General features: G+C 39.7%; 1 protein-coding gene across 1 annotated transcript in view; it reads right to left on the bottom strand.

The window, feature by feature from the left end:
* LOC143280400 (uncharacterized) overlaps window positions 1–24,742 on the bottom strand; it is a 33,213-nt gene extending 8,471 nt beyond the window's left edge. Inside the window, exons 1-14 of the mRNA XM_076585034.1 lie at window positions 24,627–24,742; window positions 22,693–22,759; window positions 20,343–20,564; window positions 19,650–19,903; window positions 18,328–18,510; window positions 17,816–17,924; window positions 16,362–16,442; window positions 14,596–14,620; window positions 12,643–12,872; window positions 6,749–6,861; window positions 5,565–5,624; window positions 3,025–3,236; window positions 1,876–2,169; window positions 190–1,027 (exon numbers count right to left, since the gene is read on the bottom strand). Of these exons, the coding sequence (XP_076441149.1) occupies window positions 190–1,027; window positions 1,876–2,169; window positions 3,025–3,236; window positions 5,565–5,624; window positions 6,749–6,861; window positions 12,643–12,872; window positions 14,596–14,620; window positions 16,362–16,442; window positions 17,816–17,924; window positions 18,328–18,510; window positions 19,650–19,903; window positions 20,343–20,564; window positions 22,693–22,759; window positions 24,627–24,728 (2,790 nt within the window). The 5' untranslated portion in view covers window positions 24,729–24,742. The remainder of the gene's footprint in view (window positions 1–189; window positions 1,028–1,875; window positions 2,170–3,024; window positions 3,237–5,564; window positions 5,625–6,748; window positions 6,862–12,642; window positions 12,873–14,595; window positions 14,621–16,361; window positions 16,443–17,815; window positions 17,925–18,327; window positions 18,511–19,649; window positions 19,904–20,342; window positions 20,565–22,692; window positions 22,760–24,626) is intronic.
* Between the last annotated feature and the right edge of the window lie 3,127 nt (window positions 24,743–27,869).

Raw genomic sequence — 27,869 nt, 5'->3', positions numbered from 1 at the left:
CATGATTAAAAAAAAAAAGAAAAAAAAAAGAAACACAATCAATCAAGTGAATAACCTGTTTGGATTTAATTTTAACTCTGGCCATGCAACTGTACATGCCACACACACACGCACACTTAATGATAACCAGTAAATATTAAAAAAAAAAAAAAAAAAATTTTAAAAAGGGAAAGGAAAATCACGACTTACCCCATAGTTCCCGCTGTAACTGCCACCAAAGGAGGAATAATTGTCCATCTTGCTGCTGCCACCACTACCAACACCACTGGTCCCCATGGAGGTTGATCCCTGCCCTACACCCCCTCCAGTCCCCGCCTGTCCCACCCCACTGCCCCAGGTCTGCTTGCTGGCGTTGTTGTCGCCGCCCGTCCCCCCCATGGCCCCTTTCCCTGCTGGGCTGGGCACAGCCCCACTGCCAGGCCCACCCCCAATCCCTCTGCCCATGGACATGTTGCCCATGCCGGTCATGTTGCCCCCCATGGCAGAGGAGCTCTCCATGCTGCCTCCCCCCGTGTTCCCCGCCCCCATCATGCCGGACATGCCTCCCGACATGTTGCCCATCCCTTCAGCTCCCCCCGACATGTTCCCCATTCCCATCCCTGACATGTTCCCCATTCCCATGTTCCCCATGCCTGACATGTTCCCCATGCCAGACATGTTCCCCATCCCAGACATGCTGCCACCCATGCCCGACATGTTGCCCATGTTTTGCATGTTGCCCATGTTTTGCATGTTGCCCATTCCCATCTCTCCCATGCCTTCCATGTTACTGTTCATGCCTCCCATATTGTTCATGCCCCCCACATTGTTCATTCCTCCCATGTTGTTCATGCCCCCCATGTTGTTCATTCCCCCCATATTGTTCATGCCCCCCATGTTGTTCATTCCTCCCATGTTGTTCATGCCCCCCATGTTGTTCATGGGCCCACTAGGCACACTTCCCATCAACCCCTTTCCTCCCTTGCCCCCTGATTGCTGATTCTGGGACAGCTGGGACGTCTTCTCTATGGCCCCCATGGCAGTAGAGCTGCAAACATATGTTTGTACACAGTAAGTATCTTCAGCCACCCCATGGCAGTAGAGCTGCAAACATACGTTTGTACACAGTAAGTATCTTCAGCCACCCCATGGCAGTAGAGCTGCAAACATACGTTTGTACACAGTAAGTATCTTCAGCCACCCCATGGCAGTAGAGCTGCAAACATACGTTTGTACACAGTAAGTATCTTCAGCCACCCCATGGCAGTAGAGCTGCAAACATACGTTTGTACACAGTAAGTATCTTCAGCCACCCCATGGCAGTAGAGCCGCAACATACAGCCTGTAAAGAGTTTTGTGTGTTCAGCCACTCTATGGCAGTAGAGTTGCAAACATATAGTTTGTACACAGTTTAGTGTATCAGTCACCCCATGGCGATGGAACAGCAAACATACAGTTTGTACACAGTATCTTAAGCCAAACACAAAACACAGAACAAAAGAAGACCCTCTTCTTTCATGCACTGGGTCTAGATCTCAGTTTCAAAAAATTAACTACCAAAGTCTATGAGAACAAAACCAAACGCTCAAATGAGCTCAACTGAGAAGGAAAGAAATAAAGAAGCAAAGCCTTTACAGCTCAAGTTGTAAGCTGGAAACAGAACAATTCCAACTTTAAAGTGTTTAGCCACACACGAAAAGAACAGTTAAACATCAAGAATAATCGGCCTTGCTTTTCTCCAACACAGACCTGTATAATAATACCATTTCAAAATCAATACTCTGTGAACAAAAACCCAGGCCCTGCACCATCAAACGTTCAGGGGAGGGAGGGGTGGGTTGGTAGGGGAGTGTAGCATGGGGGGGGGGGGGGGGGGGCAGACAGAAAGACAGTTACCTGGCAGTGATGTTGGTCATGAGGGCCGACAGAAAGCCCTGGTTCTGACCCCCGAGCTGCTGCGAGGCCACGGCCTCCAGCGTCTTCATGAAGCGCATGGCTGCCGGGTTCTGTGGGGGCTGCGGCACCTCTCCCAGGATCCCCTGCCCCGACCCCGGGGGCATCATCAGGCTGGCCATGGCCGAGTGGCGGGCCAGAGAGGCCGCCGCAGCCGCAGCTGCCTGAGCCATGGGGGAGTCGTTCTGGCTTCCCGCCTGCATAGCCGTCACCACCTGCCCCAGGGTGATCAGCAGGCTGCAACAACAACACACCACACCACACCAATGAGAAGGTAAAACTTGATCAAGTCCAACAACAACATGCATTCTCGTCACATCAATTCGTTAGTCCCATTACTTTTTGAGTTAATGTATTGCATGTGAAACGGGGGTATGAAATCACTTAGCGCTACATAAATACATTTAATACTATTATTATAAAAACACCAATCTGTTTTCTACTTTTTTTATATCACTGAAATGATATTGCACACATCTGCTTACACTTCTCTTTTTTCCTTTCTATTTTTCATGTTAACTCACTGAGCCCTACGCCTGAGCATTGCTTTGGCATCAAAATTCATCTCATAAAAATGGTTTTCATGATCCTACATGTGCATTAGCTATAAGGAAAGGGAACATCTACAGTATTTCTAGATGTGTGTACATATAAATTGGAGGAATTCTGAGTTTTTTCCGCATCAGTATGGCATGCAAGCCTGCTGAGGCTGTAAACTCCCCAGGGTTGAATGGGTTAACAGATACTACACAAGTATGTGTCCCAAACAGATCTGATTTTTCTTCATCATTCATGTAATTGGGTTCCTTTACATCCACTTTCAGGTCCTTTGGTTTTCTCAATGGAATGTATTTAAAATCTTAAAAATCATTTTCCAAAAAAAAACTGCCATATTGTAATTTCACCCAGGAACCTGAATACAAACATTACAATGAACTGCACCATTAAAAGTCCTCAAACCAATTCCAAGCATCTGCATTTTAATTACCCACATTCTTGGCTAACATACCTTCCTCTGCATCTCCAAACAGATACATAAATACACATACACACAAAAGCACACACACACACACTGTACTTGTAAACCCATACCTAAGATTGAGATAGCGAGAGTTGGTGAGGAACTTGGTGAGGACGGAGCGGACAGCCGGGTTGGAGGAGACAGCAGCAGCGGCAGAGCTGGCCTGGTCGTCTGCTACAGACACCTGCTCCAGCTGCTGCTTCAGGTTGCACAGGATCACCATGGCCTGGGCTGACAGCGGGTCACCCACCGTCGACATCTTTCTGCTGGCCTCCGCACTCTGCTGCTCAACATCACCATTTCACATTGGTCAGCTGTTAACATCACCATTTCACATTCACGGCAGCCAACTGTTGTTCAACATCACCATCTGACATCACCATCAGTCAACTGATGTTCAACATCACCCTTTGACATCCACATCAGTCAACTGATGTTCAACATCATTTGACGTTCACACCAGTCAACTGATGTCCAACTTCATCATTTCACATTCACTCAGTCAACTGATGTTCACCATCACTGTTTCACATTCACTCAGTCAACTGATGCCCAGCATCACCATTTTACATTCACACTCACCTGATGCTCAACGTCTTCATTTCACATTCATTCAGTCAGCTGATGCTCAACATCACCATTTAACATTAACAGTCAGCTGATGCTCAGCATCATTTCACATTTACAGTCAAATGATGCTCAACATCATATCATTCACCCCGTCAAATGATGTTCAACATCACCATTTTACATTCACATCAGTCAGCTGATGCTCAATAAAATCATCTACCATCACAGTCAACTGATGCTCAATGTCTTTCCTTCCATTCAACGAAGTCAACTGTCGCTAACAAGTCATTATAATTTTCCATCCAGCAGCGACAAGCTATGTTCAAGAACATTGTGTTTTCTATTTCCATAGTCAACTGGTATTCCAGTATTGTTTTCCATCCAGCAATCAACTGACCAAAAGGAGAGAGCATCCAGGCAAGAAAAGAACATGTTCAAATATACAAAACAAGAGAGGCAAGGCCTTCAAGACTCGCTTGTGATACACGCTTTATCCAGTAAAGGAATAACGGGGAAAAAAATGAAATAAAGAAGAGATGTAAAAAAAACAACTGTGAAAATGTGTTCTGTATAAAATATTTACAAGCTTGAGGAAAAAAACAAAACAAACAAGGCATGCTCGCGGGATCGAACCATGCATAATCAGTTCCAAAGCAAGTAGACTCACAGCGTTACAGCGCATCTGATGTCAGTGACCAAATTTAATATCTGAAGCTTCTTTTGTTTTTGTTCGAGGAATGTATTATTGTATTTGGGGTGATAACACTGCTTAAATCGTGTTGTTGTTTTTTTAAATACATCTCGATTATCTAAGAAATTCTTTTATTCTGGCAGTGAAGGAGACGTTGACATTGCATCAGGCACACCACAACATGTAGCTGTTTTCTTCAGATCTGCACAAGCCAGCCTACAACAGGCTGACCGAAACCGAAATGGTCACTTCAAATTTCCTTTTATGTTCATTCCAGTTAATTCAGCATCCACTTTAGAATACTCATATGCAGTAAACACGTCAATTGTGTCACTATATGTGTTCTGTCCAGAATTTGTATTTCTTTTCTTTTAATTGCAAACAAGAAAAATGATGTCATGCCGCCTTCTAACCAAACATAGGTTCTGGCGACTGGGAACAGTCGGATTATGGGTTTTATTTATCGGGAGCCTTAATTAAATAAACCATTAAAGATCCAGAAATACGGCTTAATCTGGAAAACTTACATCCTATTATTGTATGACTTTTTTTTTTCCTGTCTTTAATCAAAATCTGGTATTGGCAGACAAAGTATTTCCAGAGAAAATTAATTTGTTAAAGTTTATCACAGACACACACACACAAACACACACACGCGGACACAACAGACAACCGAACACCGGGTTATAACAGTGACTCACTTTGTTTACACAAGTGAGTCAAAAAGCTTCAGATTTTTATATCATCCCTTTCATGATCACATTAAATGAAAACATTTTTACATCTCATTGCAAGAAAACATTTTATGCGTTTAATTTTAACATACAGGTTAGTACTATCATTTTAAGTATTTTTACAAATGGATACAGAATGAATCAGAATAAAACTAGAAAACACGAAAGAGTCTAATTTCTGTATAAAATGGTCAGTCACATTCACCTGCACCTAAATGTAACAACAGTAAAAAAAAATAAAAAAATAAAAAATAAAAATAAATAAATAAATAAATGTTTTAATCCAAAAAATCTTTTAAAAAATTTGTTGTCATCATTCACATTACACCATGTTCACGTAACATCAAGTTTTCAACTGACTGATAACTGAAACTACATATCTTAACTCCATTTAACACAATCCTGTAAAAAAAAAATTGGTCAAGAATCTTTTAGATGCAAGAAAATGTATCATGTATAGCAAGTATAATTTTCTCATCTGTCATCGTTAGAGATAGGGTCATTTACAACTTAAAACTGCTTGTGCTGTTTATTCACTCATATTCATATATCATTATCAAGCACTTGCACCTCATTATTATGTTCCCAACAACAAGAAAAAAATCAACAAAATTACCAGGTTGGTGGACAGTGATCCAGTCAAGAAATTCAGCTGCTTGGCCAGCATCCCCGTGAACTGTTAACAATGTAAACATGGCACTGTTTACAACCATCATCTTCAAAATCTCAACAATCGAATCACAGCAACAAAATCCAGAAACTAGCTTCACTCATTATGACCAGCTTACAATGCCCATCTCCCCTTTCACCCCACATTTATGATGATCAGCTGCCGACATTCTTTCAAAACAGGAGAAATTATGGTCTCTTCCAACATATAAATGACCTGTTTCATGATGTCCTCCATTTCAGAAGCTTAAATGCCCTTTAACTGGACTGTTCCAATGGGAGAAAACAGACATGGCTGCTGCTCCTACTAACCGCAGGAGGCCTTGGTTGGAAGGTAACATCTATTCAACTGACTCTTTCTGACCAATACACCATACAGTATAAACTGTGAGGCTTCAAACCCCTAAAAGTACAGCTACTTCACTAACAAATACCTGCTGACCCCAAAATTCCACCATCAAAACAGATGATGTAAAATCAGGAACAAAGAAGAATTATCAGGAACACACAATACAGTTTTTTTTCCCTGATTCAATGTGATGACATAAATCATCATAATGCCCGTCAAGACCAATGGAGAAGTCACACTTGGAAGTGCACTAAATCTTCTTTCTGTCCCTGTTGTGAACACAGCTTCAGTTAATAATCTTTTTTTTTTCTTTTCTGAAGGTGTTTATTTTGCTTATTTACACAGTGAGATTCGCTCTCATTCTTCTTCAGGCTCCTACATGACCTTGTGACAGTTGAGCGCACTTTCTCTCAGTGTTGCTTGTCCATAACCACTTATGGAGTATATATTATGCATGTGCACACTGTTCTGGTCACAACTTCCCATCCGTTGTCACATTTGTCCACCCATAAAAAAAGGTGCCCCTATCTGTTAACTTGGGGGTTTTGGGGGTTGTTGTTTTTTCCGTGTAACGTACAACCTGCAGCCATACATTCCAGAACAGTCACTGATTTTTTACATTTTTCCTTAACAAACACAGCAATTCCAAAACGGGAGGCATGTATGAACACCAACATGACTGTATGCACCCCACTCCTCTGTCCTGTCTTTCACTCCCAAACCCCCGCACCCCCCGATCTGTTCAATCTTTGGATCGATCTCCCCTCTTTTGGATCTCTCACCGGGTCTTTCTTGACAGCGTGGACATGGACGGCAAACATGACAAGCAGGCCCAGCTGCAGGTGTGGGTTCATCATGGGACTCATGGGCAGGGATGGGGCCGGACCCAACAGTCCTGCACACCATGTCTGCCGTTAATACAACCATCAAATGTTATCATATCACCATTCCACACTCTCTCTCTCTTTCTCTCTCCTCCACAGAAACTGGACTTCAATGCTCAAACTGTGCATCTGGGTGGAGGAGGGGGTGAGGCAGGAGAAGGAAAGGACAGGTGTAGAGAGTTGTCGTATGGTGCTCCGGCTCACTTACCTGCTCTCCTGTGCCATCATCAACACCTCATGACAGATGGATGGTTAAGACCAGAGAAAGATGCTAGTTCTCTTTTTTTGTTTTTTTAATTATGGAGGTCATATATCCTTAAGTATGCTTCTTCTTCTTCTTCCTTGTCTACCTTTGTGGGCTGTGACTCACACATTCACTGGTACCAATGAGTGGCCTTTTTGCATGCATGACCATTTTAGCCTTGTCACTTTGATATCCATACTCGTTTTAATGGATATGTATGTTGGGTTTGTCCTGTTTCCAAAAAGTGAATAACTCATTCGACACGGACCTGGCTATTGTGTTATTCAACCTGCATTTCTATCTTCATTTCTATCTTCTGCATGTGCAAACTACACACAAAGAGGATGAAGGCACTGGCAGGTCTGCACACATGTTGACCTGGGAAATTATTTTTTTTTTAAATCTCCACCATTCACCCACCAGGTGCAACTAACAAGGGTCGAACCCACGAGCCTCTGACTGAAAATCCAATGTTCTAAGCACCCAGTTATTATCAAATGTATACAAGCTGCAAGTCAGATTTCTTTAGAGCCTGCCATGTGCAGAGTGCAGCCTTCATTTTCTTTGATACAGGTAGTATATATCTGGAGGACTGTCAAGCTGAACCATTTTTTTTATCTTTATTTATTTCCTTTAAAACTCTATACATGTGATAGTATTGCCTATGTAAACCAAGCTTTCCCAAAGTCCATGTGATGTGTGATGCAAACAAAGCACAGATCAATCCAACAAACAAATTCTGTAAAGTGCACCAGATGTGATGAGTGATACAATGTACCTACAGCATGAGTTTCAAACCAAACAGGACTGCTTTTACAAGACAAGCTACTGTACTGATATATCATCAGGAGTGTTGGAATATGCAAACTGTCACATTTTCTGATAAAGAAAGATACTGTCTTGTTGTGATTTAAGTGGTTCTACTGCTTCAGTGTACCATGTACATCATTCAATTCTGGAAGAAAAAAAAAATCAACATGTCTCTCAAACTTGTACTCACCTTACAATCTATATAAAAAGGAAAAAGCATTAGAGAAAAAAAAAGTGTGTCTCTCAGTTTATTCCCACTTTCAGACTTTGTATCTTTTTATCTATTCCCCCCCCCCTCCCCCCCCCCCCCCCCTTTTTTTTATAATTTTTTTAAATCAACGACCAGATTCATGCAAGTTGTGGGGAGATTTTAACTATCTAAATACAGCCTGTGACTAGAGAATTAGCACAGAGATACAGTGTTTCCAAACTAACAGTGAGAGGACGCAGTGATTAATCCAGCAACAAGTTCCTCCACAACAAAAAAAAACTCTCTCTTCTGTGAGAAGGGCATATATGAAACTTGTACTGGTATGAGATTGTTCTCAGTGAGTATGGATGCCAGTTGAGGTGCAGGGTCTGAAATGATGCCTTGACATGTGAGCATAAATGGCTTCTTTTTTTTTTCCTTTTTTTTTGTGGAGAGAGATCTAGAAGAATCCGATGAAGGGGAAGGGGGAAGGGGGGGGATGCAGGACATAAGTGTGGAGGCGAAAGGAGATTCAGGGGGGGGGGAAGAGAGCAGAGACAGACAGAGATAGACAGAGAAGAGACAAGTGCCAACACACAAAAAAGAATGAAACACAACACACAAATCTGCCCCCACAACATGCGCTGAAAATGTGCGTGTGTCGAGCCAGTCAACCTCCTTTTTTATTTTTTTTATTTTTTTATTTTTATTTTTTTATTTTTTGGTGTGTATGTGTTATGTGGTGTGAATGGGTGTTTGCGGAGAGAGTGGGGGAGTAAGTCTCATAGCTTCATCATGACGGTCTGTACCTTGCCATCTTCACAATTTATTTCTGTCCCGGCCCAGTCACCCAACCCCTACATTAAAACATTAAAATAAAGACAGACAGATAATGAGTGAAAAAGAAATCACTTCCTGCATTCCTTCCTCTAATGAACCCTTTTTTTTTTTTTTACACAGTCTGGTTTATGCGTAGGTCAGGCATCTGCTCCTCTGCTTTTTTCTTTCTTTCTTTTTTTTTTTTTTTTTTAAAACCAGATGCAGTGCATTCTGCATGCTTTGACACCTCACTGAAACTGTCAAAAGAAAAACTTCAAAAGCTGTTTATTCAACTCAAGCTCATTTGACTAGACGGATCACAAATTATTTCACTCTAACTTTTCATTCACTGGTTAAAAAAACAAACCAAAAAACATTGCTAAAAACATTGCTCAGTTTCTTTTTTCTCTCTCTATCTGGATGGCTGACTGGCTGACAGAAAGAAAAATGAGGAGGCATGAGGGGGAGGCAGAGGTAACACTGACTGTACCACACACGAACACACATATATACTTTCACACAGACACACACACACACACACATATAGTGACACACACACAAATAGATATATTTACACACACACACACACACACACAATCACACACACATACATACACACACACACACACACACGTACACACACACATACACACGCATTCACACACACAGATGCACAAGCACAACAACACAACATAAAGACATGCAGTGACATAAAAACAATGACACCCACTCACAAATACAAAGACACAAATGCAGACACAGAAAGAGAAAGAGAGATCCAAAGAGAGAACCATGACAAAAAAGATATAAACAAAGCAAGACAATAAGTAGAAAGATACAGAGTGACAAATAAATGTGGACACTCACACACACACACAGTGACATGCACAAACAAAAGGACATAAACAGATTCACACACACACACACACACACACACACAGAGGTATGCACAAACTCTCTTCACATGACATACAAATTCATACACAGTGATAAACATGCAGTGACAGACATACAAAAGCAAGCACAAACAAGTGTACACACACACACAAAACACATTTGACATTCAAAGACAATATGTAACAAAAAGAACAATAGAAAGACAGACATGACAGAAAAATACGAACAAACACCACAACACACAACAAGTTAAGGACAAAGAAAAGGTGAAGGCACCATACACTGTAAAAAATAAACATTACAGAAACAAAGAAATAACCAAAGGTTCTGAAATCACATGAAATGTATCTAAAAACTACTGGAATTCATACAATGCTGAAGACTGAGCGAAACAAATGTTATTCTCAACTAAATTTGCCGCACCCATCAACAGAAACAGAGAACTTCCTGGAAAAGATGTGAGAATTGAAGAGATTATGAAAATGGTCCCACAAACGTTTTGATAATTTTTTTTTTTTTTTTTTTTTGAAAGGCCTAACAAAGAAGCTGTTAAAAAAAATATTCTTATAAACTCAGCAAGACAAGATCTCAGTTTGTTCATAAGAGATGAATCAAAAGACAAAACTGAAGGTGAAAGACATGCACACCTGCACACACCCATGGCATGCCGACAGTCACAAAACTGCAAGAACACTGGGTGCAAAGTTAAAAGTAAAATTAACATCTCATCTGAGCATCAATACACCCTCTTTGTCTTATCAGCTGTGTTGGAATATTTTAATAGACACTAGACACAGAGTCTCTAAGGGAAAACGTTAAGATCTTTGCCACAGAAACCAAAACCCTGAAGGGGAAAATAAGAGATGTGGAGCCATAAAGATCAGGCAAAAAGATGCATTAAGTTCCTTAAATTTTTTTTTTTTTTTTTTTAATGAATAAAAAAAGCCCAGCTTGATACAACATGTACAGAGCAACACTGGCATCACATGACACAAGACCTGCCCCTGTGATAGTAAGAGCCACTATCATTCCACCGTTAACAAGTCTCCCCGGAAATCTTGTCTGAAAATACACTGTCAAGTGACATCACTCTCAGCAAGACACTGCTGACAGACAACCAGTGTCAGTAAAGAGACAACCAACACCACATCCTGTGATAGTAAGAGTCACTATCATTCCACCGTTAACAAGTCTCCCCAGAAATCTTGTCTGAAAATACACTGTCAAGTGACATCACTCTCAGCAAGACACTGCTGACAGACAACCAGTGCCAATAAAGAGACAACCAACACCACATCCTGTGATAGTAAGAGCCACTATCATTCCACCGTAAACAAGTCTCCCCAGAAATCTTGTCTGAAAATACACTGTCAAGTAAACATCACTCTCAGCAAGACACTGCTGACAGCCAACCAGTGCCAATAAAGAGACAACCAACACCACATCCTGTGATAGTAAGAGCCACTATCATTCCACTGTTAACAAGTCTCCCCGGAAATCTTGTCTGAAAATACACTGTCAAGTGACATCACTCTCAGCAAGACACTGCTGACAGCCAACCAGTGCCAATAAAGAGACAACCAACACCACATCCTGTGATAGTAAGAGCCACTATCATTCCACCGTTAACAAGTCTCCCCAGAAATCTTGTCTGAAAATACACTGTCAAGTGACATCACTCTCAGCAAGACACTGCTGACAGACAACCAGTGCCAGTAAAGAGACAAGTGACACCACAGCTGATGGACCACAGAATATGACAAGAACAGCTAAGATGTAAAAATACAATTGCCTCCAGGCTAAGGGCACCCACTGCTTGCCAGAGACATGCAAAACAAAACTGTGACAGACTCCAAGTCGGAAACAAAGCCCCAAATGCTCCACTCCCAAACATCAGGAACCACACAGAAAATGACAGGCAGTAAACACAGCCTGCACGTGAACTGAAATTTTGCCAAGATTAGACAGAACAGATGGAACCAGAAAAGACAAAGGCCAAAAACAATAACAAAAAAAACAACCCAAACAACTATACTGAAATTACAAAGACAGAAAATTCTCCCAGGAACGAGTAATACAGAAAAGCAAATGTGTGCAATAATAAAAAAAGAAAGGCTGTACTGGAAGACAGAAATAACAGGACACACACAAAAAAAACACCACATGGACTACACAGACATGTAACACCTTACGCACATACAGATACAAACAAAACTACAAACATACAACAGGGGTCGTACAGGCATGGAAAGCACTTCCGAGATAAAAATGGCTGTGAAGCATAAACAATGTTAACTGCAGAGCTCAACAAAATTAATCTGCAGTTTGAAGGGAAAAAAAACAACCTAAGACTTTGAGCACAAAGTCTGTACCATCAGTCAGCACAGACATCTGCTCTTCTCACTTCAGTCTTCACAAACAGCTAACTGCTATCCAGAAAGAAAAAAAAAAAAGTCTTTTCTTTCTGCTCCTGGGTTCAAGCATTCTGAACAGCTGAATAAAGAACTTCAGTTTCAAAAGAAACTGCTATGATGGTCATCTGCAAATAAAATAACCTCCAACATAAGAAAATCCAAAAAGAGTGAGAGCCCAAGTTCGTTGTATTAAGTGATGCCATGCAGCGACCCCTGTAAGACAGGACCAATACATATATACATGTGTATATCAAACAAAGACAGGAGAGAGACAGAGAGAAGAACTTTCTGTGTTCACCTCAGAACAGGTGTAAAAAAAAAAAAATTTTTTTTTTAAAAAGAAGAAGAAAAAAATAAGGGGAGAAAGAAGGGGACAGACAGATAGATACCCCAGGTGATACAGGGGTCTGAAAATTACCGCTCACAAAGAGGCTCCCCCGCTCTGGGCTGGCTCGCTTTGGGGCCAGAGTCATGGAGCTGTGTGTGTCTGTGAGCAGCTCTGAAAGCATGGGTGCGCGTGCATACGTGTGTGTGTGTGTGTGTGTGTGACTAAAATGGGTACAGGAGTGCTGGCCAAATACCCTGAATGCACTGCAGAGGAGGAGGGGACTTTGCTTCTTTCTTTCTAGCTTAGACTCTGCCCTGCCTCTGCAAAGCCAACAAATCAGCATCATCAGGCAGTCAGCCATGGCACATCACTGGAATAGCACAGACTCAACAGACGAAGAGACAAGGAGTCAGAGTCAGACAGAAACGGGCATCATCATCAATATGAGATCTGCACATGGTTTACAGCCACTGAACATAACTGTCCTATCTGAACTGATATCTAACATTTCAGAGGACAATCTTGTCTGCAGCCATTTTTTTGTCATTCTGCTCAGGCTTATCATTTCAAGCACTTTCTTCAAACAGGTCCAATGCAGTTAAACTTCCCCTCTACTTCTGCCATAAGATCAAATCTAAATCAGAACAAAACATCTAAATTATGGTTACAATGACTACTTCATCACAGAATATGCAAATAAACAGATCATTTTCTGGAACCATGTTCTATCAGATCAGAGATGTCACCATAACTTCTTTCCAAGAACCACCAAAAAACAGAATGACCATACTATTAATATATATAATAAACATACAATAATAAAATCAAACATTGCATACACATGCTAAGACCAACTCAGGCATAACAAGAATTAGATAAAGCCCAACAGCTACAATTAATAATCTTGTTGCTAACAAATATTTAATCAAATATACTAAAAACAATGTATGATGGTAAAATATGCAATAAAACAATTCCATTTTTTCAGCTCTAATATTCTGTCCCTCCACACAAAGCCATAGAGCTTTGGACTTTTCTTCCAGATGATTATGACAAAAAGGATATTGTCAACAATGTCTTGGAGATTCAGTTTAAAAATGCATGTGGCATTAGTCCACATTTCCTTTAATAATACTGCTTGATACATCCTCATAGGAATTAGGCTCAAAAGATTCAGACACCTACAATGTTGGATGTGAAATCTGAACAGCTTTCCCAAAGACGCAGACTGGGTGAAAATCAACTGTGTGGTCCCACTTTTCTTGAGCCAAGGAACATGCATTTTAATTTAAAACAGGGCCCAAAAATCACATTATGAGGTCTGGTCTACCAGGTATCAAACCCACAGCCTTGCATCTATTACTCTATTTGTCCATGATTCTAATCATCATGCCATGGCACTGTTGAACATTCTAATTCTAAAGAATATTATGCCTGCCTCAGACTCCAAACCAATTCCTTTTTGAAATTACATCCAGGTAATATGGTATCAAATATAAAAGGCAAGTTCTAGAATACATGCACAGGACATATTTTCAAAATCGCAAATACTATAATGCAGTATGTAAATGAAAGACTGAATTCTGTCCTCAGCAAATACCACAGCATCTACTTTATTCCCCACAGCATTTTCACTGCCATTGGTGACGCCAGTCTGTTGCTGTCAAGTTGTTTTTCTTGGCAAAACACTGACAACGCACTTATTGAAAAACAATACACATTCATCACAGAAACTGAAAATGTTTCTCCAAATGATCAGGAGATCAAGGATGGCTTGGCTGAGTTCCATATCAAGCAGTGATAAACAGAGATCGACTCAAGGATGAACAGACCAATCATTTTCCACATTGACAGGTAAAAACTGCTTTTTCATTTCTTGTAACTGGTTTTATTCTGGGGCATAAAAATGTGTGGCCTCCAATCTACTTTCACAGAAACACTTGAAACAGTCAGCAAACCAACACCTGAATCAGTTTTTGTTCATCACCTTGGAATCGGCTTATCAGGTTCATCTCCTTTGATTCTGAAACTCAGCAAACCTACCTGTCATCCTTGATATCCTTCCTTCCTGCATCCAAATCAGCATGAATACCCAACAACCTAATGTCAATATTTCTCTTATTTCTTCAACTGAAAGATCAGTGTTAATATCCTGTGACTGCATGTCAGTCAAACTGAAATCAAACAGTCAGCATGCATAACTGGTTTCAGTGACTGCGATACAAATGCTTGTGATCAGTGTACTAGCCCTATTTATTTGACAAAAGCTACAGAATATAAATGTTTATGTGTGCTGTTCAAGCTCTACAGAAAACATCCCTCCCTGAAACGACAGGACCATTTTTCAGTGCGTTATCACATCAATTATAAATTTCCAAACACAAAAGTAAACAAAAAAATAGGGCAAGGGAGACAAAGCCTTCAAGACTTGTGTATGACACCCAATAAATCCAACACAGAAACGGCATCATAAACCAAAACAAGGACACTTCATACTGGAGAATCCCACAGCAACAGGACATTTACAAGCAAAGCACTGCAGTGACCTTGAACTTCAACTGCTGACTTAGACCTTTAGCACTTTCATGTTGTGGCCATAGCAAATGATTGTACAATGTTCCAAGACAGGATGAAAACCCATGCTTTATATGTTTCTAATTTTCTTCTCAAACCAGCTACTGTGACCTTAACCTCTGACCTTGACTTTTTATGACTTGGCTCACTTTATGACCAGTCAACATACCATGTGTGTTGAAAATCTGATGCAAGACCAAAGCTGTACCATGCAAAAAAGCTTTTCCTTCCATCCTCTATTGCAACCTTGACCTTCTATTCATACAGGGTTAATGATGGTTTTACAATGGCCAGTCACAAAACCAAAATCTGATCAAAATGAAACACAAGATATGAGCACTATTGTGTTCACAACTGTAGAAGCACTTTCTATTGTGCAAAGTTATGACCCTGAACTTCAACTTGCAAAAAATACTTTCATTATTTCCACAGAGATTCTATACATACAATCTCTTAAAAAAATTTTTTTTAAAGAATGACCAGTGGTTCTGTTAATGCTGTCAATTCCTTCAACAGGAGTGCAAAAGCTCGCAATAAGCACACACGTACACACATTAAAAACATACTCATCAAATGCCACTCTTAGTGGAAAGATATCAAACTGAAGAAACTTGATAGCAATCCTTGGTTTCATTATTTCTTCGGAGTTCAGCCAAGCCTGTTGAAATTCTGACATGGGCAAACTGAACATTCTGGCTGATAAACCAATTCAACAAACTAGCTTTGTTTCCTACCAGTATTTTGAACAGGTTCAAATTAGCCACATGTCCTAAACACAGTAAATGACTTCTGGTCTGATACCATCACCAGTGACACAGATTTGAAGATGCCATTGCTGTACAAAGCTGACATTACATTCCTGACACATTTCGCTTCATAATTAATCTGTCCAAAGGGAATCTTAGAGAAAAATAACGCAAAACTATACACTGTACAGGATAGCCTCTCTGGATCACAGACACTCTGCAATTCAGATGATGCACAGGCTGATCATTCACACTTATTTTTTTCTAAACAGTTAATCAACCCAAGAAATTACACCCACTTACGCATTTGTTCCCCAAAAGGCAAAAGAAATAAATGCATAATAATACAAAAAGAGCATACTTAACCCAACAACAACAAAAAAACAACAAAGATAATGAACACAACTGTGGAAAAAATAGCAATTGAACAATGTCCCAGCCAATACATAAGTAAAGAGCAGACAGAGGAGAAAAGCTAAAAGCTCTGACCTGGTTTGTTGCCAGGACACATCATGTGATTCACGTAGGCTTGGTGCAGCTCCACCAACACCTTGGTGAAATCATCCAGCACTAAAACACACACACACACACACACATGCAGAATGTCAGTCATGTAAATATGCACAGCATGACAAAATCTGCAAACAAGTTTCCCACAGGCGCACCCCCCCAAAAAAAAAACCCAACTTTTTCCAGAAACTTTTCTGGCCAAGACTGGAAACGTTCAACTACCAAACTCAAAACAGAATCAAAGATTTGTCTACTACATCATGGGCAAAAGAGATGTCAGATAGGTGGAATTCACAATACCAATGTTTAATTTTTCACCACTTTTTTTCTTTTTTTTTTTCCAATTTGTTTCGACTTCTTCAATTCTTTTTTTTTTTTTTTTTTAAACTAATGCAATGCATTAATCTCTTTGCTGAATGACACTGTTGAAGGATTTCATTTAAATTTGAAGACTTTTCGAGGCACTCAAGGGCAGTAATATATTTTTCAAAACCTTTCCACCTCAGGAAAATGGTTTTCTTATTTTTCCCAAGATTTTTCCAGACTTCCATTTTCAAGACTGTAAGAGCCCTTTACAACCCAAAGTAAAATCACCCATGCGCACCACCGACACACAGGGGTGCAAGAGACTAAGTGGCCTAAATACAGATGAGGCCTTTACCTGTGTAAAAGTATATTGCCGAATTAGATTAGGGGTAATAAATACTTTAAAAAGTAGAAGAATGGAAGGCCTCAACATAAAATAACCTGCAAAAGGTATGTGGGAATAACATAGTCTATGAAAAGATCTATCATTAATAATGAAGCTGAGAAATACAATAAATATATCATCCTGTGTGATAAAGCAAATAAACAAAGATCACAAAAATGTTCCTTGTGTTCCATAAAAAAAAAACACATTGATAAGTAATCATATCCAGTGACCAACAAATTGTAAGATGAAAGAAAAAATACACCATTACACATGGAAATGGATGAAAAAGGAGGAGTTTGTATTTTAAAAAGTCTTCATTACAACATAATCACTGTAATGAGAATCATTTCTTCTCATCCAGTACATTTGTCTTTTCCGCCCTTTAAAATGAAACGAGCTGTGCACTCCTCACACCCCATCTCACACTCACAGACATCTTATTTGGGTAACAGAAAGAAAAAAAAACGTGTAAGTAGATCTGAGCTCACAAGTCACAGTAAGCACTGCAATGAGACTGAAGCAAGCTTTGAAGAGACAATAGGGAAGAATAATGATAATTTTTTTTTGTAATTTTACACAGCACTATAATACAAGCAGGAACTTAGCACTTTTCAAATCCAATAAAAGAGAACAGAGTAAGTACAGATGAAGCAGAACTATATAAAAGAGCGATTTTTTTTTTTTAATCAATCAAAAAAGCATGATGATCAATATTAAAAGAAGGCAAACATGAACTCACAACTGGGATAGTCCTTCACCAGACTGATGACCAGTGGGTTGTTGGCAATAACAGGCTTGGCTGACGACGGTTCTGGCAGCAGACTGCTCTTCTGTTCACTCTTCTCCGACTGCAAACATAATCATATTACATGTATGCGTTTTCTGAAAACACAGAACCAGCCATGAAACTAAAAAAACATCTTGGAACTTCAACAAGTCTTTTTTCCCAATGAAAGTTGATCGCATCCAAACCATGAAAATATACCAGAAGACAAACTCACCCCCTTCTACATAAAATGAAACAATTTTTAAAAAAATATAAAACTGCTCTGTCAAAATAAATAAATGAGAATAGAATTAACCAACAGCTTGGCCTTATTGACAGCTGGCTACCTGTAACAGTGGAGGGCAAATTAAAGAATCACTCCTGGACCTACATTTCTTCCCCCCCACCCACCCCCACTTACTCCACACTGTCCCCTCTCAGACAGGCAAAAAAAGAGGACACAGCCACACACAGCCAGTTCTCACCAGTTTCCACATGATGCGATTGTTAATGGAGACGGCTGACTTGGTGGGGATGCAGAAAGTGATGGTGATCTCCTGGTCGCCAATTTTGGTGCCCTTTAGTTTTTCCCAGGTTTTCTCAGCTTCCCCAGCCTGCCGGAACTCGATGATGGCCATGCCCAGGGACTCCCTCTCATGCACCATGATCTGGAATGCACCACAAACAATCTTTTCTACAAAAAGAAAAAAAAAGTGTAATGTTACAATTCTATACAATGATCTCACATCAAAAGCAAGACAAGGCCAGACCTGTTTTCATCTTTTTCCAGTTTGTGTAATTGTGTGGGGGATAATAAGAAAACACCAATGTACTCATCAGGAACGTTGTGTTCTGTTCTCAAGGTAGTAAAACAGAACACGTGCACACATGCACACACACATTCTGAGAAACAAACAAAAAATCTAAGATTCATCACAGTCACAGTGAACAGCCAGGTTTCAATCTGTCCCGATTCTCCAGCTGATGAGATTGCTACTGGATACTGTTTCTAGATGCTGTTCGTTGCTGCTGTTTGTTGAATCTCAGGCTCAGCTTATCACCAGCACAGTTTCTATGGCCTTCTATGACCTAGTTCTTGTGGTATCTCGGTTCCATTTCTCAAATTTTGTTATGCTTTTGAAAAGTCTGCACGAAAGTCCTCCACGTCAACACATTCATGGAGACAAGTCAATGAAGGCAAACAGTAATTATCTCCAGAAGGCACACACAGTCCGGTTCTCTTCATCATTATGCAGTTACCATTTTCAATATCGGCTGTGGAAGGTGAACTACTGTTCATAATACCAGCTATACTGAATACCAGATGCAGAGTCAACACATGGTCTCTTCTGATGGCTAGCTAATGTTACCAAATGAAAGCTCCCTGGGAAGGAGACAAATTTTCAACATGTGTTCTAGATCACAAGTCATCAGAGCAATCAGCTTGAAAGCAATGTCAAAGAAGCCCAGTCACACCATTCAAATGCTCATCTTCTTCCTCTTTGAGTAAAAAAAAAAATTCAGTATTGAAATGTTTATCAAGGCTTTTTTGTTTAATTGTTTTGAGCAAATCATTAGTGACCACTGAGCATAAATGACACAATAAACACTTGAACTCTCTTTCATGACAGCATGAGGCTGACAATAGCAATTCAGATTTCATCTTGCACTTATCCATATCAAAGTCTTTAGGCAGACCATTAGTCTTCATAATTTATTACCTATTTCTACCCACAAACCCAACTCCTTGCCCTCCAACCCACCCTCTCCCCCTTTCTGCATACAAGAAACCTCCTCCCTCCCTCACCTGACAGTAAATGGGGTTAGTGATGACACTGAACGTCTCCCTCAATTTGGAGATGTCCATGAAGTCTTTGGGAAGCCCAGTGACGGCCAGACAGCGGGAGTGCATCTGCTCCCAGCTCTGGCAGGACGGCTCAATGAAGTCAGCGTGTAGCATGTGACTCCCCACCTCCTTCCAGTCAATGTCTTTGCGCAGCTGTCGCACCTTGTCTGGGTCCTCCTCTTCAAACTCCAGAAAGCCATAGGACTTGCTCAGACCTGGCCAGGAGAGTTAGGAAGAAAAAGACAATGATCAGTTTCTGATGTAAACACAGAGAGAGAGAGAGTGTGAGTGTGGGTGTGTGTGTGTGGGTGGGTGTGTGTGTGTGTGGGTGGGTGGGTGTGCCCAGTACCTTAGATGTGTTCGCATGCACATGTGTGTGTGTGTGAATTCATAACCGCACAAGCCACAGTACAAAGGATGAACTTCCCCCTCCCCACAGTTCAAAATTCTAAAAAAGCTGTACACACAACCCCAAATGAAAAAAAATTAGTACAAACACAGATACACATGTGTACTCACACACACACTCATCACAGTCTCTCACACAGTCTGGCACACACCTACACAACTGAAGCCTTGGACATCATCTATTCAGCTTTCTCTTAAAAACAACGTCAAGACCCCAAAACCCTGCCACTGTACTATAGTACCTACCAGTTTTTTCTGAGCGCATAATAAAGCAGAATTTGATAGGCCCATGCTGAGTGATCAGCTTGCGGAACTCTTCATCCGAGTAGCGGGGTGGCAGGTGGGCGACACACAGCAGGCGGTCACCGATGCAGATAGACACCGCCACATCATTGTCCTTCAGTTTCTTGCCGTCCAGCTTCCGAACCACCTCATCCACACGACTGCCATCCACCAGGGTCACCACCGCTGCAACAGTATCTTCTTTGCACTCTGTGCTTTGTAGCACTGACAACATGTAAATCATTACTTTCTTTAGTTTGTTAGAAACTGAACATGCTGACAAATTGAAAATCACTCCCTGCTCTAACCTTATACAATGCTACATCTAAGGTATTGTAATGTATTACCCTTTTGTCACAACAAGTTGTGTGAAATTCAGGCTGCTCTCCCCTGGAAGAGCAGCTGCTGCAAAGCAGTGTCACCCTTTTTCTTCTTAATTTTTTTTTTCTTGTTGGACCAATAACATGAACAAACAAAATCAGTCAAAAAAACTCACTTAACCAGTTAAGTGTCTGTAAGACGTCAGCTGACGTCCTGCAAAAAGTGTTGCCATCACGCCTATAAGATGTGCACTGACGTCCTGTATATTTCAATTTTTCCTTCATCGGAGTTTGGTAAATAAACTTAACAGACTCTGCATGGTTAGCTTAATCAAGTTAATGGGTCTGGATTGTAAAAATACTATTTAAGTGAGTATTCATCAGGTGGAAGACCCCTTTCTTCTTAACAATGATTTGCTAACTGGACCACTTGGAGCGCACATGTAAAGAGGGTTTACCTTCCATGCCAAAAAGGTGTCAAGACACTTCATCAAGTGAAGACAGTGGTCCCAGTCAGCAGATTTACATAACTCTGCAAACTGTGCTGATGATTATGTATAATGATGAGAGATGGATCTGCCTTGCTTTAGGATTGGTTCAAACATGGAAGGTGATGACAACAGTGACGAAACTGACAACAACATCCAACCCTTTCTTCAGTCCATCTACCCAAACAGACATCACTTCTGAGCTAGTGACCATGACTGACAGTGAAGGTGGGGTACTTTCACGTGATTTGAGAAGAGAGTGAAGACAGATAAAGGAGTGGTGTAAGACAATACGTCAAAGGCCAGACAGACGGTGGGTTAAAGTGGGTGTAGTCCAGCTCTCAATTGTCTTTTTCACAGTGTTCAACTGCCAGGAATGGCATGAGCCAATCATCCATTATTTTCTTGAAACCAGGCTGACATACGATTGACAGGAATCACATGTTTTTCACTTCTACATGCTTATTTATCACTGATCAGTTGACCAATTTAACTATTGAGGAGACAAACTGAATGCACAGCAGTCAGCAGACACTTTGTCAGATCCATTACATTTTTACAACCAGGAGGAAGAGAATATCATTAAAGCCCTCTCTTCTCTAAAGACGGACACTCCATGGTGTAAGAAAAGCTTGAAGGCTCACCCCCTGAGAACATGACTGACTTTATATTTTATCTTGACTGAACCCCAGATGTCGTTGCTGGGACAGTTAGTTCACTATAACTTACACAAATGTTGTGATTGTTACATAAACTTACAAGCCATTTTAAACAGTTTTTAAATTCTTTCACATGTGTATACACACACACACACACACACACACACTCACACTCACACACACACACACACAACTTTCATTTTCTCTGCATAGGCAGACAGTAGTTTGCACAGGACAGGAATGTCAAACCCCTGCCGGAGTCTGCACTAGTGGGTCAAGGTTAAGTACGTGTAATTATATATATATATATATATATATATATATATATCAGACAATAAGCATGCTACTCCCAGCTGTATTTTATTTGTTTTCTTTCTGAATGTCATTCAGTGGAGGTTGAAATATTTTTTTAATGCATAAAAACAATTATCTTCACTATGAAATGCCTAAATAGTTATCTAGATTCAAAATAATTGGGGGGGGGGGGGCCTGATTTAGAATCCACATTCACTTTCTTTCACAAAAACATTCACTTTCGTTCTGTATCTCCTATATCTTTGTGCTAGAATCTTTTAAAATCTATTACCCCTGAATCCTCAAAACTCCCTGGAAAGGTGAGAGCACTTTTTTCTTTCTTTTTTAACAAAATTCTCTGGCACTGAACTGGTTAAATTTTGTTTTATTTCATGATTGGACTGGGAACCCTCTGAATTGTTTTATTTGCAAAGTATTTCAGGTGAGCTTTTGAAATGACTTTTGTACAAAAGAAAAAAAAAAGAAAAAAAAAGTTTTACTCCAATTACTATCTTTATCAAGACTGATCATGGAAACAAGTATTACTCCTTACCAGAAGTCAGCTTGTCTCTGATTTCTATCTTCTTTGCTTTGTGTGGTCCCAAAAAGTCTTGGATTTCCTGTTAAAACAAAGCACAAGTGTTATAAATTTGATCTGCTACAATGTGCAGACACCAATATCATCAAGGAATCACAAGAAGAATTGTAGAAATCAGTAGTATGCCTTAAGTTACAGTCACAACATCAAAATTACACAGATGTATGACACACAAAATATTTCCATGACCCAGGCAGACCTTTTTAAACAGCTTTTGATGACACATTCCTTCCTACAGTTCTTAAAGTCTTAGGCACAGAAAAAATGTCAGTTTTATATCAAGTGATCAACTGATAAACTGTCACAGCAATTGATAAACTAAAACTTAAAAGTGACATTCATTATCTGACACAGGAGGTGTGGAACTTGGCATCCTGATTAGAAAACAGTAAATTCAACAAATATTCATCAATGTAAACAATGCTGCTCATTCTTTTGTGTCATTAAAACTTTAGATCAATTTAAACACAATGGTAAAGCGAAGAAAATCAGACTAAAGTCAATGAGAGCATTTTCCACCAAAATGTCTCTTTAAAACAGAAATAACCCATAATGCATAATCTGCTATATAATGATTGAATATATATCATAATCAATGACTACATATCTAGCTGTAACACTAAAAGCTTAGACAGCCTTTATAAAATATAAATAAACAATAAACCTGCCATAACGTGATGAACCAGAAGAATGCTGAAGATATACCACTGATTCCTGTGATGTAACAGGTAAAAAAATCTGTCTACTTTGTCCCTAGTTGTTTCAAATTTTATATGAGCATCAGATATCAAAATTTCCCCTTGTCAAAGAAAAATCAAACTTCTTCAAAAAGCATAATCTGGGTGATGCAATTTGATACAATAAAGCAGGTTGGGTTTTTCTTGCTGCTGTTGTTGGATTTTTTGTGGGTTGGTTTATTTGTTTTGTGCGTTGTCGTTTTTTTTTAATACATGACTCATGAGGGTCAAAATAAAGTGTTCCTTTACATGATTTTAGTCCCCTCATTTCACATGCAACCATGTATTTTCAACTTATGTAGCACTTGGTTTTCCCAAACTGTAGTTCTGCAAATGAGTTTTTGACTTTAATGGTTTACGTTGTAGGAGCCTAGTCAGCTATATCCACAACGGGGGAGTTTTGGCTGTGTAGCTTCTACACAGTGCACATGCTGCTGCTACTGTGATGGTGGTCCTGCACCCTTGCCAGAAGCTGATCATTGTTCAGATTGTTCTAGTCTACAGCTGCTCTAATAAAGAACAAGTTCTTAAATTGTTCTGTTCTTGTTTCTGGAACTTCTAGTATTGTTGTTCTTTCTGGCTGTTGTTCTTTCTGTTCTTTCTGGTATAGCCGGCAGAGACCCCTCAACCCCTGAGTTTTTTGGGGGGGTTTTTGTTGTTGTTGTTGTTTTCTTTGTTTTGTTTTTTGTTTTGTTGTTGTTGTTGTTGTTTTGCTTTGTTTTGTTAGTTTTTTTAAGTTGTTTTTACTGAGTTTTTCCTTTAATCATTACTTTCATTCCACTGATTGCCGGTACAGACCTGTCCTTTTCTGCGAACGGTCTGCAGTCTACTCGACTGATTATGTCCCTTGGTTTAATGAATTTTAGCCAATTTTTCGTTACACTGGTTTTCGATTGTTATCCTTCCTTTACAAATACTACCAATTAGATTCAGCGAATGCCTACGTGGTTCTGTTGATAATTCAAGCTATATGCTGACAGTAATGTATCAAAAAAGGCAAAATCACTGGTGACAGGCTGGGAGACAGAAACAAGCCGTCAACAAGGAATGCAACGGACACGCAGTGGACACAACGACACGATTTGTATCTCAACAACGCATAAAAACAAAAGGATAAGGAAAAGGTACTGCAAATACCAATATAAGTCATACCCCTTCAGTGCTAGGAGGCACATTTTTTAGCAATAGTTTCCTCAGTTTCTTGAATTCTTCTCTCGATTTCTGCATCAACGAGATTCCCGACTCGCCAGCCATCTTTATTGGCGTTGCAGTACGCAGGCGCACAGCTGTTGTTCATTGTCTAATTGCAGGAATATACCAAATCAATCGAAGTTTTTATTCTGATCATTTCAAAAACCTTTTATCAACCGATCCGTATTCTCTGTGCGTTTATCGTGTGTATGTGCTTCCTTCAAAATCTATATGTCGGATAGAGAGACAGTTTAGACCATTTAATGTGAGCATCTGCGGACTCGGAGGTCTTCTGATATCACTGATGTTTCTGAGTACAAGCAAGACTACGTGTGCAGCTTTAATAGGGTCTGGCAACAGCAATAATGAAACGATGTTGATGATATGTACTCTTATAATCCCCCGTGTCGGTAGTCCCCCGGCCCGACACTCCCCCTTCTCAATTGCTCAATAGCGTGTGTGTGTGTGTGTGTGTGTGCCCAATGCTCTCTCATTCTCAATGTCAAATCAGGGAGGATGACGTAAAGACTTAAAAATCAATGGTACATGTCCGTGAGGATGATGGCTCACACTGTGAGAACGTGATTAACTTTTTATCTTACTGAACCCGGGTATGTCGTTGCTGGGACAGTTATTCACTTTCATGAATACAAGAGTTGTGGTTGTTATAAACTTATAAGCCGTTTTATTTACTACACTGGCATATATTAGCTGCATTTTGTTTTCTTTCTGGGTGTCATTCTATTGAGGTTTAAACAGACTTTTTGATGCATGAAAATTGTCATCTTCACTTAGGAATGCCTGAATAGTTATCCAGATTCAAAATAAACGGGAAAGATGGCCGCCCATGATTTTGAATCCACGTCCAGTTTCCGGCCGTCGTGGCAAACACGTTCACTTTCATTCTGTATCCCTTGTGGTTTTTGTGCTAGAATTTAATAAATAAATAAAAATATTACTCCCGAATCCTCAAAATTCCCTTTGCATGGGCAGATCACGTTTTTACAAAATTCTCTGACACTGACAGAACTGTGGTTTTCCAAACTGCTGTTCAATAAAAAAAAAAAAATCAAAAAAAAAAAATCCCGTCCATCTAGTACTCCTTGTTTCACATGGAATCCATAAAAAAATTCAAAATGTTCGGACGAGTTACACATTCACTAAACATTTATCTTCCTGAGATGTATTGATCGAACATTTGTCAAATACGCAGTTTTCTCATTTACTGTGTGCATCTATTCTATTAGTTTTCCATTTAGAACGATGTCTTTTTTGATTATTTTTGTTTTATGTAATCATCTTTACTAGTTTGTGATGTTTTGTTATGAGTGCAAGCGAGTGTACAGGTCTGTACTTTGTACAAAAATAAATGTACGGTTATGGGAACAGTCACTCTTTCTCCCTCTGTCTCACTGTCTCTGTCTCTCTGTTTCTTACAGTTGCTTTCTATCTCTCCTCTGTGTCTATTTTTCCCTTTGAATTTCTCTTGAATCGTTCACTACCATTTGTCCTTTCTTTCTGTTACCCCTTTCAGTTCATTCTTGTTTGGTTCTGAGGGATGGTGAAAAAAATCATAATTGTTATTAAAGCTATTTCCTCAGAAAATAAAAATTATTCATTCATTCTCTCTCACTCTCATTTTTCACCGGGATGCACGCATATAATCATTGCAAAGAAAAATTTTAACAGATTTAGTTCCCCAATGTATTGAACAATATAAGAACTTGACTTTTAGACGAATTTTGATGCATTTAGTTTTTAACATATTCAATCTGATTTATTGTCCCAAGACGTTATATTCCAAACCTCTGCATTTAAGAGGCCGGTGACGATTAAAATGGTAGTGGAAACATTTCTCTTTTTTCTGCCAGTTTTCACTGGTGTTAGTCCCATGCTGCTCATTCCAATTCTCACATTCATGACCACATCTGGTTTCATTTGTCGCTGTTGGACTAAACGTTGCAGTGTTGTACGGAGTTTTTGCATTCCTATAAACACACTGGATGTTTTCCATTGTCAGACAGTGGTTGATATGTTTTTTTAAGGCATGTTTATAGTCAACTATGATGTAAGGCGCTTTGAGCAGCATTGGTGCTGGATATCGCGCCATAGAAAAACTATGTATTATTATTACTATGTGCTGTGTATCACATTTTTGATAAACTCATTCTACACATAAACACTACAGTCAGTATCCCTCTTTACTGCTCTTGAGTCACATGAGGCTTTTTTTCACAGAGGCTACCTCTACCGACTGCAAGAAGATGGATTGCTTCCATGGTTGTCACTGTGCCCTGTTCTTGGGCTGGACAATGTCCGTATCTAGGAATTTTGATTATATTAAGAGTCTTTGTTCTCAAGTGCACAAGACTTCCGTGTTGACTGCAGTATATTAAAAACTTTTTAGTTTTAATTTCAGTTATACATTTCCCACTGTTCTGATTGCTCTCCATTATTTAAGTTATTTCATAGACAGCTGATGAAATATTTCTATCCTGTTACATTTTGCAGTATCAAGTTTTAATTTCAGTTATACATTTCCCACTGTTCTGATTGCTCTCCATTATTTAAGTTATTTCATAGACAGCTGATGAAATATTTCTATCCTGTTACATTTTGCAGTATCAACATATGACGGTCAACTCAGCTCTGTTTCCAATAGTTGCATTCTCGGAACCCAACATGGGTGACAATCATGGTGTTACAACTTTGAAGGTGAAGTTTGATTTGAGTGGTGGGGGATGTGAAGGGATTGCATGAATTGCTTCCATGTCTAGTGCTGTGCTAAGTTCTTGGGTTTCAATGCAAAGTCAGACATCTGCTCCCTTTTTTATTCTCTTAAAACAGACATGGTCTAGCATAATATATTTATCAATCCGCATTCTTCGACACCTCCTTGAAAATGAAACTTGGGTTGGACAACTTTTGTCAAGATCTGTGGACTTAGTGTTACACGCATGTGGTGAGCCTATGTTCTCCCTTCTATGTATGCACTTGGCTTTGTGATGACTGTAATTCTTTATTAATTTTTTTCATATTATCAAAAGCCTTTTGATTAAGGCTACACAGTTCCTGTTGTGTGTGTACAAGCAAAGATGTGTCAAGTAAAAATTTTTAAAATGTGGTAATCTTTGTATACATCTTACATTTGAAATGTTTGCTGCCATGTTTTTATTTATGTGTTTATATCAAACTAAAATGTTC

This window comes from Babylonia areolata, chromosome 3 (genome assembly GCF_041734735.1).
Source record: "Babylonia areolata isolate BAREFJ2019XMU chromosome 3, ASM4173473v1, whole genome shotgun sequence".
NCBI classification, from domain to species: domain Eukaryota; kingdom Metazoa; phylum Mollusca; class Gastropoda; order Neogastropoda; family Buccinidae; genus Babylonia; species Babylonia areolata.
This window is presented reverse-complemented; position numbering and strand designations above follow the sequence as displayed.